The following is a 14,373-nucleotide window of genomic DNA, read 5'->3' as shown; positions in this document are numbered from 1 at the left end:
TTTAGGGAAAATATGACCCAAATTCCTTTAAGCAGTGAGACACCGCATTGGTGAACGAGTGTGATGGTCCAAGATAAACGAGGTCCAGATTGAAGTGGGAGTGGGGTCAGGATATATTTGATGATCTCACGAGACTGGTAGTACCCAATATCTACCCGACAACTCTTTAAGTAGAACTTGAGTACTACATGTACTTTAGACCACAGTCATCTTAGAAGACTAGTGAATCCTTCCAAAGTCCTTTCTCTCATGCAGAACTTGCCACCAAAAAGACATCAATATCTACATAAGAATACTTTATTTGACTACCCTGTCTACCGTGTAATTTTGGAAAGAAATCCTCAAATTCGTTGTCAGCCGAGTCCTTGTTTGCTTCTGAATGGGGCCTGGCGCCAGAGCGTTCTGGCTTGATTCATCTGGGCATGCACTTCAAGGCCTGAGATCCGGTGCTTACCGAAACGTGGCGCTAGAAATCGAACGCGCTATTAATAATGGATCCAACAATCAATTGTCAACCACATCCTGACAAAATGTTTCATCAAATATTTCAAAGAAAGCACAACAAAAATCAGAAGCCATTTCATCTCATTGGTTATTTTCTGGTTTAAATACAAACTGACATCTTATAGATTTGGGAAATGGTACTGAACACACTCCTTGTGGATTCGCTGGGCCACCCCACATTATGGATGTCCCCTATAAAGTGTAAGCCAGCACAATAGTTCTGCAGGAATAACGAAATAAGTCGCTAAACAGAATAGCTCGAGCCCTAGAATACAGTCAGTTTTTTATGATTGTCCCGCTTCGCTTGATGCTGTTGAATAGAATTCTCAGATGACTTCAGTTGGTTCAAATACTTTCCCAGCGAATCCAGTTTTTGGGTAGCATGATTCGAAAATTTCGAACTGAAAAAGACAAAAAGTAATAAATAAACTTGATATTACTGGGTCATTTAACAAAAAAATTGAATTAGTACAGAAAAATCTAGTCGCCTTGAATGTAATTATGTTAGTGCCAAAACTCAAGTCTGACTTGTAATTCATGACTTTTCTGAACAACTGTACATACCTCCCAGCATTTCTAACCATGCCTTGTCGGACTCTTCCAATTTCGGCTTCAACCTTTTTTATTTCTTCCTGTGTCTTGAACAGCTGAAAAGGAAATGTCAAAATCAACTCACTGGCAATTAGTAGCCATCCCAGGAAAACATTTAAAGGGCTACACTGTTCGTAAATACTTGTGGTCCAGTTAAATAGAAATTCAGTATGTATTTCCGCAATTGAAAGTATTCAAATTCAATTACAAATTCAAAACGGCGTAGGTCTTAGTGTGTGCCATGATACACCTCATGCAGTAGGTACCTAACACAACAGGCAATGACTCTAAACCATTTCGGTTTGGGATGTTCCATGGCCTTTTTGAAGTTCGACAGCGTTTTTTATGGTGTCTTTTGTATCAACGAGGGAACATTGCATTGCATGCATTGCGTCATGCATGTTTCTGCATCACATTAATTCCTGGAGAGTCATTTTGTGCAATTGTAGCATACATAACAACCCAGCGGACCAAACTACCAGTCTATTGTAGTGATGAGCACTTTCAAGTTGGATGCTCATACTCTAACATTGGGAGTCTTGAACTCATGTCATTCTAATTATAAGTTGGATGCTCGCGCTCCACCACTGTGCAACCGTGCTTCAATTCCCAGTGAAGCGCTCTGATCTGAATTACCAGGACACTGACTTACCTGGACATTTAATCCCTTCTCGCTCTTCTTGTTCAAGTCTTTTTCTGAGATTTGCCGTGTTGGCTGCAGCTTCTTCTGGTGTGGGGGCTTCAGATCATGCACATTACCTGAAGGCAAGCAATACATATTAAGTCGAGCAGGCACAAAGCTTACATGTACATGAGTCGTCATACATTTTCAGAGTGTTCCAACCCACACCAGTACTTACCCTTTTTACCACGTAACTTCTTATTGATAAAGTCAAAAACATCTGGATTTGTCTCTGCTTTCTCATAAGCTTTTGCCAGTTTCTTTTCCAATTTTTTCTTGGCTATTTTATCTTTCTTCAAAGCATCAAACAGGCTGAGATCTCCCGCTTTTTCCTTCAGCTCCATAATTTTATCCAATGACTTCCCTAAAAATAGAAAAAGATGATCAAAAAGTTTGAAGAGTTCAGGGCGGACAGATTGTGTTCGGTCTCTTTCACTCTCAAATATGAGTAGTGAAAGTATAGATAAGGACGTGCAGTCAAGTGACCTTGGATGACAAAAGTTAGATCCAGCACTTACCTAGCATCAGAGCAAGGCCCAAGACAGTGCAGTATTTGTAAGATAAAGATTATGTCCACCATTCCACAACAGCATCCCCTATGATGCCCCAAGAGTTAGACAAGACAAGAAATCGAGACATGATATAATTGCCCAGCATATAACATTTCACGGCAGCTCAAAGTGAAGTCTAAAACAATTCTACTAACCTGGGGGAAGAAGCTGAATGGGCACAGGATCTGCCCGTCCTTTTCCATCCTTTCCTAGACCTTGTCCCATTACATACCCCATCTTGGCCATCAATTTTGAGGCTATACCCTGAAAGTGGAAAGCATTTATCAGGTCTGAAGACGCAAGTTGTAAGGTGCCAATTTCTTGGGGCCAATCCAATCAACTGAATGTGTATTGGTGTGGGTTCTCTCTGACCCTGGCAGCTAGCAGGCGCAGCTCAACCAATGGCTGATCCAGAAACTTTGGGAGGGGTGGCCCAGCCCCACCTGGAGAGGAGAAAAATTTGGAAGTCCAATGCCAAATTTCTGGGCATCCAAGGGCAAAAATTACAGTTTCAGGAGAGGGGCCCTGAAAAATTGCTGCCCAAAGACAAAAAGGGGGGTATGTGCCACCTCCTTACTCCGCCACTGTCAACAGGTGTAGAATTTATCACTTCAAGGCCGGCATATATATTCAAACCACTGCCAGTTCCAAAATGACATTAATTGGTGATCTGCCAGCTTGCATGCTGTTTTCTGGTTTGCAATGAATTGAGAGATGAGACATGGAGTAGACTGTCTACATGAATATGATGTTGTATCCATTGCCAACCGTTGGGACGACAAGTGAAATCGTTCCAAGTAATAAAAAAACCACCTTCCTCTACCTTAGTGTGTTGTTCCCATTCACCTAACACAGCTGTCGTTTTTGGCGGTCGCCATAGAAACACTGGCAAAGCATCTTCATCCTCAGATGAACTTAGGTCAAGAGTCCGGCTCATCTGATCATCCTCTTCATCCGATGACCCACCTCTTTCTATGTCGTCTGTATGGGTGACAACAGAATAGGGTTACATTTTATAAGTCAAACATAACAGGAACACAGATATACATTTACAGGTTTTCTTCCTAAATTGCAATTTTTCTGCATCACAATGAGGAACCTAAACTTCAATCCACCCGGCATCTTTGTGAGTGTTACATGTATATCTTTTCATTTAAACCAAGTTACGAGGTGTGTCATTCTAAAATGACACAAGACACAATGTACGCTTGTGTTGATGATGGTGGGCACAAAACTCTCAGCATCACCTTCAGAGGGCCAATGCTAGCAGCATCACCTGCCGTGATTGGCCAGAAAGTAGCACAGTCTTTGACGAGTAAGAGCATTACCTTTCAATCCATGCAACTAAGAGCCACTGTTATCAGTTAACTCCCTTTGAAGGGCAAATAGACTTCTTTGATATCAAGCCTATTTAAACCAATCAGAGGATCAGAATATTATGGAGGCCATTTCGGTAGGTAAATGAACAGCTCTAAGTAATTCAATACCCCATAACCTCAGGTTGTGTGGCATGACTGACTTCTCGTAAGGGAAGAAAAAATAGTGAGTAAACAATAATTTGCACTTCCGGTATAATGCCAAGAATGTAGTTTACCTTTTGGCAAAATATCATGAACGTCCATCACAGCTGTCTCCTTGTATGAATCAAACGCGACAGTACACTGATGGTCTTCAGCATGCACTTCTTGGATCGTTGCTCTGTACCAAATACCATCCCTGTACTTTGCTAGGCATGCCTGATCAACACTGAGATTGCTGAAAGAAATCCCCAAAACTGTACACGCTTAACTTTGACAAGTTTGACAAAACGAGAAAGATGTTAGGCATGCATGTATTGCATGGACAGTGTACTGAACAATACAGGAATTACCACAAAGCTGATCTGTACATCTGGCAATTTCATCCATTATCACTTTTCACAAGCACATTTATATTCATATCTGTACTCGGGTCCAATCGCATGTGCTTAATTTGAATTGAAGGGCACTTTACATAGACTTTTCTCAAGTCAGCTTATGCCCGTATTAAAATGCATTTGCAGTAGTAAAAGTGGCTCGGACTACCTTTCTTGAATTTGCATATCAAATGGCACTAAAGATTTCCTACATACCTGTGATCTGGGTCGTCAAATGTCTGAATATCCGACACACTCACAACATGACCATGAGAATACCTGGAGGGTAAACAGAAATTGAGGGGGGGGGTTATTTTTTACAAAACATCATAATATATTTCAACATATCTGCTATATCTGGTGATCTTACTTCAAATTGCATTCTGAGTGTTGAGCTGAAATACAAAGATATACCAGATAGGTTTTTAAATCATACCTGCATTCTTCTTGTGGAAACTTGCAATTTCCATCAAGGAAATACGGACATGGCAGCATCGATCGATGTGTGGGGTTGCAGAAGACAACCCTCACCTGAAATCACAGAACAAGTAGGGATAATTATTTTGCCTCAATGAGCTGAAAAGAGTCCGGATGTGCTCTCTTTTTCATTCGCCAAAAATTCAGAATTACGGGGGAGAACTACCATGCTGTCAACATCTGGTTAACTTATAATCACAAATAAGGCATTACCTTCAGTTCTCCAGTTTCCATATCTATCGGCTCAGCAGACAGAACCAGAGCATTGTGGTACTCCAAGGAACCCCAGTCCTGGGTGAAGGGAACACGACATTTCGTTCCCTCCAAGCCTTGTAGTTTTTGCTGTATTTCTTTCAGGGTAGCATTATTTGAACTTTCTCCGTCATCATCATCTTCATCATCATCATCATCATCATCATCATCATCACCATCATTGTCAGCAATATTGCTATATTTTGTTGTAGCGTTTCCATCTGTTTGAAAGTTGTCTTGGGAAAGGTCCTCACCAAGTTCAGCCTGCATCAGAAAAACCTATTTTTAAGTTACCCACTCTGGGTAGAGGAAGCCGATGTAACATATTGGGAAAAAGAAAGAAAAAGGGAAAATGGAGAAAAAATGTTTTTTGAGAAAATAATAATTTTTTTGATGATTATATGACACTCCCAAGTAATTTCAACTACCCGTATGTCTAGGTATTTCAGGGACCACTAAAGCAATGTGAATGTACGGTAGCTAACTGGATTTCAAGACAGAATTCGAGAAACTGCTCAGGAGTTTGGACAGCACTTACATGTAATAGGGCAGAATTTCTAAGAAAGAAATCTAATCAAAACGAAATGACACAATTCTTAATATCTCACCTTAAATGCAGCCATTTCAGCATCAAAGTCTGGTTCAAAGCTTGAAGATGCTGAGGCTGGATGCTCAGTCTCTATGGCAGCTAACAACTGCTCCTTTCTGGCTTTCAAAACGCTTTCTACAATGCAAAATAATGATACACTTCATTCAAACAATTTCATTTTGATGAAAATAATATAAAATGCCCTGTTTTCTAAATACGAGGCCATTGCCACATAACTATTTTGCCTCTAAAATAATTGCCAAGTTGTGTAACTTAGACGAAGTCTTAGGTTGTGACAAACAGCGGCAGGGATGTGAGAGTGTCAAAAGCATCTCAAGTTTTAAGTTTGTGTTTGAAAGTGCATTATCAAAAGATGAGTCTCGACCATACAGTATAGCTTGTGTACCTTCAGTAAGTTTGACTAGCTCAATGAGATCAGACTTCAGCTGTAGAAGATTACAGTCTGTACAACCCGATGTCTGGAGGGCTGCTTCAACTTGTTCCAGTTGTGTCTTGTACAACTCTAACGAGGTTTCCTCCTCATCCGCCATGTTTCAAGGTTTTTCTGCTGGATACAAATAAGAAAATCTACAATTTTGTGCCTCTGGCAAGCATTGGTCGATAAAATCAAGAGGATATTTACCAGTAGACAAAATTGGCAGAGTATGACTTGGCAGGTCATCACTGAATTGAATAGATTATAGAGTGCCAGACAGCAGACTCTTGTTTCTTCCATGGTTTCGTGGTTGGTGTTGTTCCACTTTATTCCTATGACTGTCAAGAACGGCAAAAACCTTTGGCCAATTTAGCCACTCAACAACCTCATCGCGATCGTCAAGTGGTTGTGACAGACCTGATATTGTTGTTTCGGGGAAAAAAGAGGCAACAACGAAAGGCATTAGACAGACGACGTCCTCTTGCCCTTTCTTGTCTCCAAGTAAGCCCTCTTACACGATGAGTGGTTGAGCCAAATAAGCAGGCAATTCCCCCTAGACAGGGTTTCACTGGGGCACCATCAAGAAACAGGTGACTTTTTCACAAATGGCGCTCCATATAATTTTCCAATGACGTTTTTACCAGCACATTAAGTTAATTTTCATGACTTCTTCGACAGTTCCAAACACCAAAAATACATTATATGGTCTTGAAAATATATACATACGAATGATACCAGGAAGTAGTTAATATTCGATCCCGTTTTTGTATAAATTGTCTAAAATTATCCGAAATATCATTTTCGATTTTGGCACCTGGCGGATGAAGGAATAATTAAACTCTTCGATCACAGAGTCGCGAAAACGAAAATGTCCGGCATTCTAAATTTATTGCCACGAAAAGTCGACTGCAAAGATCTGCATGGCTACTTAAAAACACTGCATTCTACAGTGCTAGAAAGACTGTATTCACATCCGGCAACATGTCTTGCCGTTTTCAGGTAATTGGGACGATAGAGAACTGCCTATATTTCCCACAACTTAGTTGCAAACGACCAACATTTTGTCAAATTTCGTAGACGACTACCGCGCCGCATGTTGGCAGAATGGGGAACTGGCATTTGACAGCTGTTTTTGACATACCTCTGATTTAGTTATCCACTGCTTTTAAAGAAATAAATCCAGGTGTCATTTGCTCAATAGGGTCATGAAGAAAAACATCACTGGCTTGAAATGACAAAGTGTCATTCTGCTGCTATCGCTGAATACCTCAATCACGACTTGACTGGACTGTGGAGACAGCAACCTTGTCCTTGACGGCGGCCATAAGCCATAACAAAATCATTTCGTGTAATAACATGATAATATTTATATAAGGCAATAACCTCCTTTTCAGACAACTTCCACTCCTAGCCAGGCATTATGTGATGAGGGTATTGTTTGTGGAACAGCCTGTCCATCAGTCCGTGGTTGCTTCCTGGACTGTCAATAAATTTGTAGAGTAAGTGAACAACCTAACATGTAGAATTGTCTACTTTTTTTTCTCAGGCACAATTGCTAGAACAAGGGAAGTCAAAACCTCTCACTTACAATAGTCTTTAAGTCCTGTTTTTGGACCAACTTAGATGTCTCATAGATCGAAATTATCTTAAGTACCGGTAATGGAATGGTATCTATAGGTGAACTCATGAGTGAATTCATGAGTGACTTGCACCATCTTCATTCCTGCCTATTCTTATAATTGTCTTTTAGTGATCATCGCCATGCATCTCAGATTTTAAGCGATCTCAGGGTTTGGAATGACCACACCATGCCCGGTGGTCTCCAGGGATGGATCCTTAATTCTGTTTTCCGAAAGAATCTCAAAGTGGCTTTGCTTGGTGGGTAAGTGTCTTCGAAGCAACTCCTGAAGTCCTAACATCAACTGAGTGAGATCCACAGTAAAAAGTTGTCAATAAGTATGTCTTTGATTTGGCAGTGAATGTCTTCTAAACTCCCTTGGCCTAGCCTTGCTAATTATGCAATGAAAATACAGGGGAGCAAGCTGTGTATATGATTCTTCATTCTTTTTACAGTGGGAGTGCCTGGGTCGGCACAGGCAATCTTGCCCCTGACAAACATGGCAAGGATGTGGAATTCTTAGACAGTTACTGTAAAGAACGGTGGGAATGTGTTCTACACTTCATGGTGGGATCAAAAGAGGCCACTGACGGAGTGAGTCGAGATGTGGTGGAGATCCTTCTTCATGCAGGGCTTATGAAAGGGTAACTAATATTTTACTGAGATACATCAAGAGCCTCAAAGCCTGTGTGCTAACATTGCTGGCTACCAAGAAATCGGGCTCGATATGAGGATTGCGAGTAAGGTAACCCTCTTCAAACATTACTTCATACCACATTGTTTATTTACATTCAAATGGTATCACCAAAGTGAATGTGCTATATTCATCGTAGAGTAATGATGTTCTTTAAAAAAATTTCTTCAGCGAACCAGGCGGCGGTGCTCCGAACATAACGCCTGCTGGTTTCCAGTTCCTCCTTTTAGACACACCCACCCAGATCTGGCACTTCATGCTGCACTACCTTGAGACTGTGGAGGTGAGTACCAGGACTTGTCCCATCAAAAAATTTTTCCTGAATCTCACTCGGATATCCCTCTCAAATATGGGTGCCTGTCTCAGAAAAGCTCTAACCTGGTGTTCCAAAAAGACCATTCCTTCCTTAGTTAATGATTTCTTGTGCCTGTTGGCCTGACTGACAATTCTAAATTACTGTTTCAGTCCCGAGGCATGGACCTGGTCCAGTCCTTATCCTTCCTCTTCCAACTAAGTTTCTCCACCCTGGGCAAGGACTACTCAACAGACGGCTTGGATGAGAACCAGTTCAAGCTGTTACAGCATTTAAGAGAATTTGGTCTCGTCTATCAGAGAAAGGTGAGGTTAGCAATAATAATGGGTGCGTTCTTTTCTTTCAATGTAAGTGACTGGATTTCCATTGAACTTAGGCAACATGTTTTGCAGGGAAGAGCCACATCTTGGCCACAAAAAATCAGTCCCATTTTGCATTCATTTCAAAATCTTATCTTTGGTCGAAAAATCAAGAAAGTTCACAACATTACTTTTGGACAAGACAGTTAATCAATTTGTTGCGATTCATTATTTCTATTTTACTCCAGCGAAAGTCACATCGATACTATCCAACGAGACTGGCTATCAACTTGGCGTCTGGCCTGTCAAAAAATAGCGTCGATACCAACAGTAAAGAGGGTTACATTGTGGTGGAAACAAACTATCGGGTATATGCTTACACTGGTGAGTTTATCATCTATCTGATAAAAGTAGCTAATGTTGATGTTGGTAGTTGGTTCATGTATGTAAATGGTTTGTTTCGGTGCTTGCTCAATTTAACTGTCACAGTGCGTGGGGCTTCTTGTCTGGATATTCACAGTTCATTCAGGATCAATGTTTTTATAGAAATAACTTCTGAAGGTTTATATTGACCACACCACTAATCAGCCAGTTTGCTTTGACTCCCTGATCCATATCCTTAAATGGATCAAACTAGCCATGACCGTCAATAGCTCAGAGATGAAAGTGCACAAGAGAACCTGTTGTTCCCTGAAAATTCTTTCCTAGGCTATGACATTTTGAACTTCTACACCAGATTTCAACTAAACGGAGTGTGGTGATCTGAAACAATTTGCATGGCCTATTAGATTTTAACTATGATGATCATCTCTTTCTGTCCAACTATTTTCAGGTTCTGCACTTCAGGTTGCTCTTCTTGCTCTCTTCTGTGAGATGCTGTATCGTTTCCCCAACATGTGCGTGGCCAACATCACCAGGGACAGCGTGCGGCAGGCACTGCAGATGGGCATCACTGCTGAACAGGTTGGTCTTGGAATAATTCTCTAGTACAGGGATGGATCCCGGATTAAAAAGTGGGGCATCCTGTTACCTCATACTTAAAATTCTGGTTAAACAGTGTCTCAAGCCAATTCTGGCTGGCTCTTTCAGTAGGGTTGGGGGTGACACTATAATAAACAAACTTTACTTTGTAAGAGGGTTGCACATGTATCATCCCCCCAACCTGCGTCTGGACAATATTACACATGTTACAAGAGACAGGCAGTGTGGCCCAGTCAATAAACTCTTGATGACTGATGTGATCAAATTGTTTAAACAAGAGTATGAAGTGTCTTTAGGAAATAGATGAGTTTTTAGGTATAACTTCATAATCTCTGATTCCAGATTCTGCATTTTCTCAGAAGCAATGCTCACCCAGAAACCTTGAAGCACACACCAGTTATACCAGCGACAGTTAGTGATCAAATCCGGCTTTGGGAATTGGAGCGGGACCGATTCAAATTCAACGATGGGGTCCTTTATAACCAGTTCTTGTCACAAAATGATTTCGAACTTTTACGAGATTATGCAAAGGTGAGCGTATTTTGAATATACAGTGGAAATAACCCTATTGCAAATGGAGACCACTGCTGCGGTGATAGCTTCTCGATTACACCTCTCTACACCTTTTAGAGTAAATTTTACAAACCTTGGGTGAATAGAGGGAATAGTGTTATAAAAATATCTCAGTCTGAGTTGACAGTTAGCCACGGACAGTTATTAAAACTGCCATTTTTATCAAAGATTCAATACCTTATAGGAAAGAAATTTTAAATAAACCGGGATAAATTTTATTTTGTAATTATTGCATGTACGTGTATACATGTGTATATTTTGTCACACTGATGCCTCTGTACATTTGGCAAGACATACTTTGATTTGATTTAAAATGTACCATATGTAATTATTTCTGTACAGTTCTGATCTTCTTTCTAGGATCTTGGAGTTTTAATCTGGGACAACACACCCAAAAGAACAATGATTGTCTCCAGAGCAGGACACGACGACGTGAAGAAATTTTGGAAACGACACAAGCCAGGCTGATATGGAGATTAGATGGCATAATGTTCAACTGTTAGACTTTTACTAAACATTACTTTAGTTTGTTCAATTTCGGTATGTCATCAGAATATGGAATTATTTAAATGGAGTAAAAATTAAGAACAATTATGAAGAGTGAAAATCCACTGAACTGTGGTTAAATGATTCCGTGTTCAGTTCATCATTTAGTCATGTTGAACTAATATGTGCTACATGTACAATCTGTCTACAATCTGTGCAGTTGTCAGATAAATGGCGAGGTTGAACTTGAAAAAGAATCATACACATGTATAGAAATCAAACTAAAAGTAAAATCATGGATGGAATAAGAAATGTGTTCATGGCTGTACATGTATGGTGCTCGTAATGAAAACTGTAAATAAATATTTCTATGAAAGAAAAGATTTGTTCAGTTGTGTTCAACTTGAAAAACCATTGACTGGCATGACAAAAAAGTCTTCAGGACTTTATGGATCATCACAGCCAATGTTTGATGGTGTCTTGGTTCCAAAAGCTTTTTTGTCTCCCTTGCCTTAGTGTCCTGATAAGAGGCCATTTCTTTACTCCTGTTCATATATGTAATTATGTTAGAACTTCCCTTAGCGACACCACTGCTAGCAGGCCACTCTATGGATACTGACTTTGGTCCCGAATTGGTAAATTCCTCCAATTTTACCTCTGTAATCAGAACACGTGTCAGCATTTGTCAGCCCAAAGCTGTCTCTTTTAAAGAGGTTCCACTGTACATCTTGCAGTGTCCTGATTAGTGAGGTTCAGCCTCGAGTATTTTGCATTCCACACGACTAAATTTTTGACATCGCCTCCTGAATACTTGGCTTCAAGGGTTGAATATACAGAATGAAACCCCTTCGCACACTTTGGGTAAATTGAATGTCCTTTTCTTGGCGATCTTGTCTGTGAAGTTGGAGAAGTTCTGCAGTGTCCATCCTACATTCCCAGGAAACCAGAAGGAGCCTGGTATATGGCCACTAAAAGAGAAAAAGGTTTGAATTGATAAATTTGGGTTTGATCCTGACTTTCCTGAGAACCTGAAGGCGTCTAGCACATGGTGTATGGCCACTGAAGGGAATAAATAGTGAGGCTTGGATCATCCTAAGTTTCCTGTGATTCAGAGGTTAAGTATGGCCCGGCCACTGAAAGGAATAAATGGAGAGGTTTAGATAATCCTAAGTTTCATTGGGACCAGAAGGAGTCTGTTGTTACCACTGCAAGGAATAGAACTAGATAGGTTACACGAGAAAGTTTAAACAAGTCGGGGCAGGCCGACCAACTCACCTTCCAGTGTTATCCCAATAGAATCCATAGGCGAACGGATAAGGGTAGCCAGCGGGCTTCAGGACGTACCAGTCTATAATCTTTCCATTGAAGACATCCGTGTTGTTATATCGGGCGACCCGGATGAAATTTCGATCGGGGACTTTCCACGGCTTCTGGAAGATGCAGCAGGGACCGTATGGAGCCCATGTAGGCGACATCAGGTAGGACGTTTCGTCTCTGGAACCAAAATAACATGAAGCTCGCTATATACCCGGATTTTAAAGTACATGTACATGTACAAACATTCAGCATCCGAGGGGAAAAGAACAATTGGATGAATTTACCGGTATCATTTCTTAATGCGACATGTCATTGAGAATCGGTTAGATGTACATGAATTTTGTAAACGGGGATGACGATAATCTTTATATATGAGAACATAAAATCATATAACCCACCTATGCCAGAACGTGCAGGGCCAATGATAATCAGTTGCAAATATCGGGAGACAGAAGTCGTAGAATTCTTCAACCAGGCCAGGCACGGTGTGATCGTAGTAAGAGAATCCTCGGCCGACCTCATAAGGAGCTGGTGGGAGCGGGTCGTACGGCGGGCGTTCGGCCCAGACAGGATGGTTGTACAAGAGCCAGTCGGACTGGAACTGCTTCGGGAGGACTGGTAACGGACGGGATTGGGTTACTTTCCCCTGAATTGCAACGAATTTCAATTATCTGCCTTGGACCCGATTGCTTTTTTATTACGCCTATAGGATTTCAACCAAGCATAACTTGATCCCGAGCCTGTCCATGGCATAGGGCAAATATCTCTGTTTAAATTGGCCAAACCAGCAAAAGTCAAATCTAGAGGCATGTGAGAGTAGGACCAGCATCAGTAAAAAAACACTTATGTGCAACCAGATCCGGGAAAAAACCGGGAGCATTATTGAGAAAATTGAGTAAAAAGAAGAGAACGTGTATGGAGAAAGAGTAAGGATAATTGATGTTTGATGTTTGGGCTGCAGTGTTCTCGCAAGCTCTCAAGTCGCAGTCCTACTTCGTGAGGGTCTTGTAAGGAGAACGAGATAAAGATGAGTAAAAAGAAGGGAACGTGTATGGAGCGAGATTTCTGTCAGAACGAAGGGAATATGAGAATAATGGGGGAAATGATTATCAATTACCAAAGTAAATATGAATACAGATGACAAGATAATTTTCTAGTCCCTGGACTTACCGAATCTGTAGTATTACTGCCAAACATAGTCACAGCTTCCCACGGTCTCAGATATTTGTGAGGGACAATTTCTGTCCGGGCTTCGGGAAAAAGCAGTATTAGGAGACTGCTTAAAACGTTGATGTAGATAGTCATGACTGTAGATAATCAGTGGCGTTGAAAATACACATAGAAATCTCCCAAAAAACAATACTCGGTGAAGTCCGTTAAAACTTTGATTGGGTGTCCCTAAATCAAGACACAACGGTTTATCTCATGTTGAAGGAATTAGAAGAATCCCTCTTTGAATGTGGAAATTTCGATTGGTGATGTCCAGAAACAGTGTGATGGTGGGTCAATACTGGTCATCAGAAATGTGCCTCCTTTTACCGAAGTTTGAAAAGTGTGAAGTGAATTTTGCATCTAGATAAAAGGTAAATTCTTATCATATTTTTAAATTCCTTCTGCATATTTGCCAGTTGGCTTTCTGACAAGGGACCTGGGATCGTCAGCGCCTGGGCTGTCATGTTTCCTCAAGTAAACATAGATAAGCTGCGAACGCCATTGGTTGATCTTGAGGTTTATCCCCGGTTTCCAATATAGGTGTCTTGTTCGCCGTGGTGATCGTTTGAATAACTCAGATATGATTGTCCAAGATGACAAGTGACTTCCAATCAGACTGATAAAGATGTTGATTTTATCATGTAACTTCGGATTTACTGGAGTTTTTAGAAAATTTTGAAAATTTTTCAGAGTCAAAAAAAGTTTTGGGACTGATGATTTTGGTCCATTTTGAGCAGAAAACACAAAATGAAGAAAAAATTTTTACTTGTGTGGATCTATTGTACTTGTGTGGATTTCAGTGTTCCCCGGCGAGGGATATTAGACAATCTGATATATCGGTCATCGGTGTATTCAAATGATAAATCCGTAACGATCAAATCATTTATGTGCATAAATGACAGCA

General features: G+C 40.7%; 3 protein-coding genes across 5 annotated transcripts; 1 reads left to right on the top strand and 2 right to left on the bottom strand.

Annotated features, from left to right (window-relative positions):
- Positions 1-574: 574 nt before the first annotated feature.
- On the bottom strand, positions 575-6,802 carry LOC135501293 (zinc finger CCCH-type with G patch domain-containing protein-like). 2 transcript variants are annotated; one of them, XM_064793330.1, is made up of 13 exons: positions 6,703-6,802; positions 5,947-6,105; positions 5,560-5,675; positions 4,913-5,215; positions 4,659-4,753; positions 4,439-4,501; positions 3,923-4,083; positions 3,152-3,309; positions 2,484-2,592; positions 1,956-2,141; positions 1,748-1,854; positions 1,069-1,151; positions 575-905 (listed from the first exon to the last, which is right to left on the bottom strand). In XM_064793330.1, the coding sequence occupies exons 2-13, from the start codon at positions 6,089-6,091 to the stop codon at positions 770-772; spliced, it is 1,662 nt and encodes a 553-aa protein (XP_064649400.1). In that variant the 5' UTR covers positions 6,092-6,105; positions 6,703-6,802; the 3' UTR covers positions 575-769. The 2 variants fall into 2 exon arrangements, with proteins under 2 accessions (XP_064649400.1, XP_064649399.1); XM_064793329.1 differs by having other exon boundaries at positions 5,947-6,108; positions 6,703-6,791.
- A 37-nt stretch (positions 6,803-6,839) lies between these two features.
- On the top strand, positions 6,840-11,629 carry LOC135501278 (general transcription factor IIH subunit 4-like). 2 transcript variants are annotated; one of them, XM_064793306.1, is made up of 10 exons: positions 6,840-6,975; positions 7,371-7,475; positions 7,727-7,858; positions 8,050-8,238; positions 8,460-8,571; positions 8,754-8,906; positions 9,149-9,284; positions 9,733-9,863; positions 10,224-10,412; positions 10,815-11,629. In XM_064793306.1, exons 1-10 carry the CDS (start codon positions 6,845-6,847, stop codon positions 10,920-10,922), a joined length of 1,386 nt encoding a protein of 461 aa, XP_064649376.1. In that variant the 5' UTR covers positions 6,840-6,844; the 3' UTR covers positions 10,923-11,629. The 2 variants fall into 2 exon arrangements, with proteins under 2 accessions (XP_064649376.1, XP_064649377.1); XM_064793307.1 differs by lacking the exon at positions 6,840-6,975 and adding an exon at positions 7,116-7,159.
- Positions 11,630-11,757: 128 nt separating this feature from the next.
- Positions 11,758-13,761, bottom strand: LOC135501001 (uncharacterized). The gene is made up of 4 exons (XM_064792720.1): positions 13,428-13,761; positions 12,656-12,903; positions 12,216-12,434; positions 11,758-11,908 (listed from the first exon to the last, which is right to left on the bottom strand). The coding sequence occupies exons 1-4, from the start codon at positions 13,560-13,562 to the stop codon at positions 11,758-11,760; spliced, it is 753 nt and encodes a 250-aa protein (XP_064648790.1). The 5' UTR covers positions 13,563-13,761.
- Between the last annotated feature and the right edge of the window lie 612 nt (positions 13,762-14,373).

The sequence above is a fragment of the Lineus longissimus genome, chromosome 17, assembly GCF_910592395.1.
Source record: "Lineus longissimus chromosome 17, tnLinLong1.2, whole genome shotgun sequence".
NCBI classification, from domain to species: Eukaryota; Metazoa; Nemertea; class Pilidiophora; order Heteronemertea; family Lineidae; genus Lineus; species Lineus longissimus.
This window is presented reverse-complemented; position numbering and strand designations above follow the sequence as displayed.

What these genes read in the sequence shown, in the direction of transcription:
- LOC135501293 (XM_064793330.1), bottom strand. Translation starts at nt 6,091, where the DNA reads ATGGCGGATGAGGAGGAAACCTCGTTAGAGTTGTACAAGACACAACTG. An exon ending in GCTAGTCAAACTTACTGAAG is followed by an intron (nt 5,676 to 5,946) that starts GTACACAAGCTA and finishes TTTGCATTGTAG; the next exon opens with AAAGCGTTTTGAAAGCCAGA. An exon ending in AGAAGGGATTAAATGTCCAG is followed by an intron (nt 1,152 to 1,747) that starts GTAAGTCAGTGT and finishes TTTCCTTTTCAG; the next exon opens with CTGTTCAAGACACAGGAAGA.
- LOC135501278 (XM_064793306.1), top strand. Translation starts at nt 6,845, where the DNA reads ATGTCCGGCATTCTAAATTTATTGCCACGAAAAGTCGACTGCAAAGAT. An exon ending in AAAGTGGCTTTGCTTGGTGG is followed by an intron (nt 7,859 to 8,049) that starts GTAAGTGTCTTC and finishes TTCTTTTTACAG; the next exon opens with TGGGAGTGCCTGGGTCGGCA. An exon ending in TTTTACGAGATTATGCAAAG is followed by an intron (nt 10,413 to 10,814) that starts GTGAGCGTATTT and finishes TCTTCTTTCTAG; the next exon opens with GATCTTGGAGTTTTAATCTG.
- LOC135501001 (XM_064792720.1), bottom strand. Translation starts at nt 13,562, where the DNA reads ATGACTATCTACATCAACGTTTTAAGCAGTCTCCTAATACTGCTTTTT. An exon ending in GCAGTAATACTACAGATTCG is followed by an intron (nt 12,904 to 13,427) that starts GTAAGTCCAGGG and finishes GTTGCAATTCAG; the next exon opens with GGGAAAGTAACCCAATCCCG. An exon ending in TATTGGGATAACACTGGAAG is followed by an intron (nt 11,909 to 12,215) that starts GTGAGTTGGTCG and finishes TTTCTCTTTTAG; the next exon opens with TGGCCATATACCAGGCTCCT.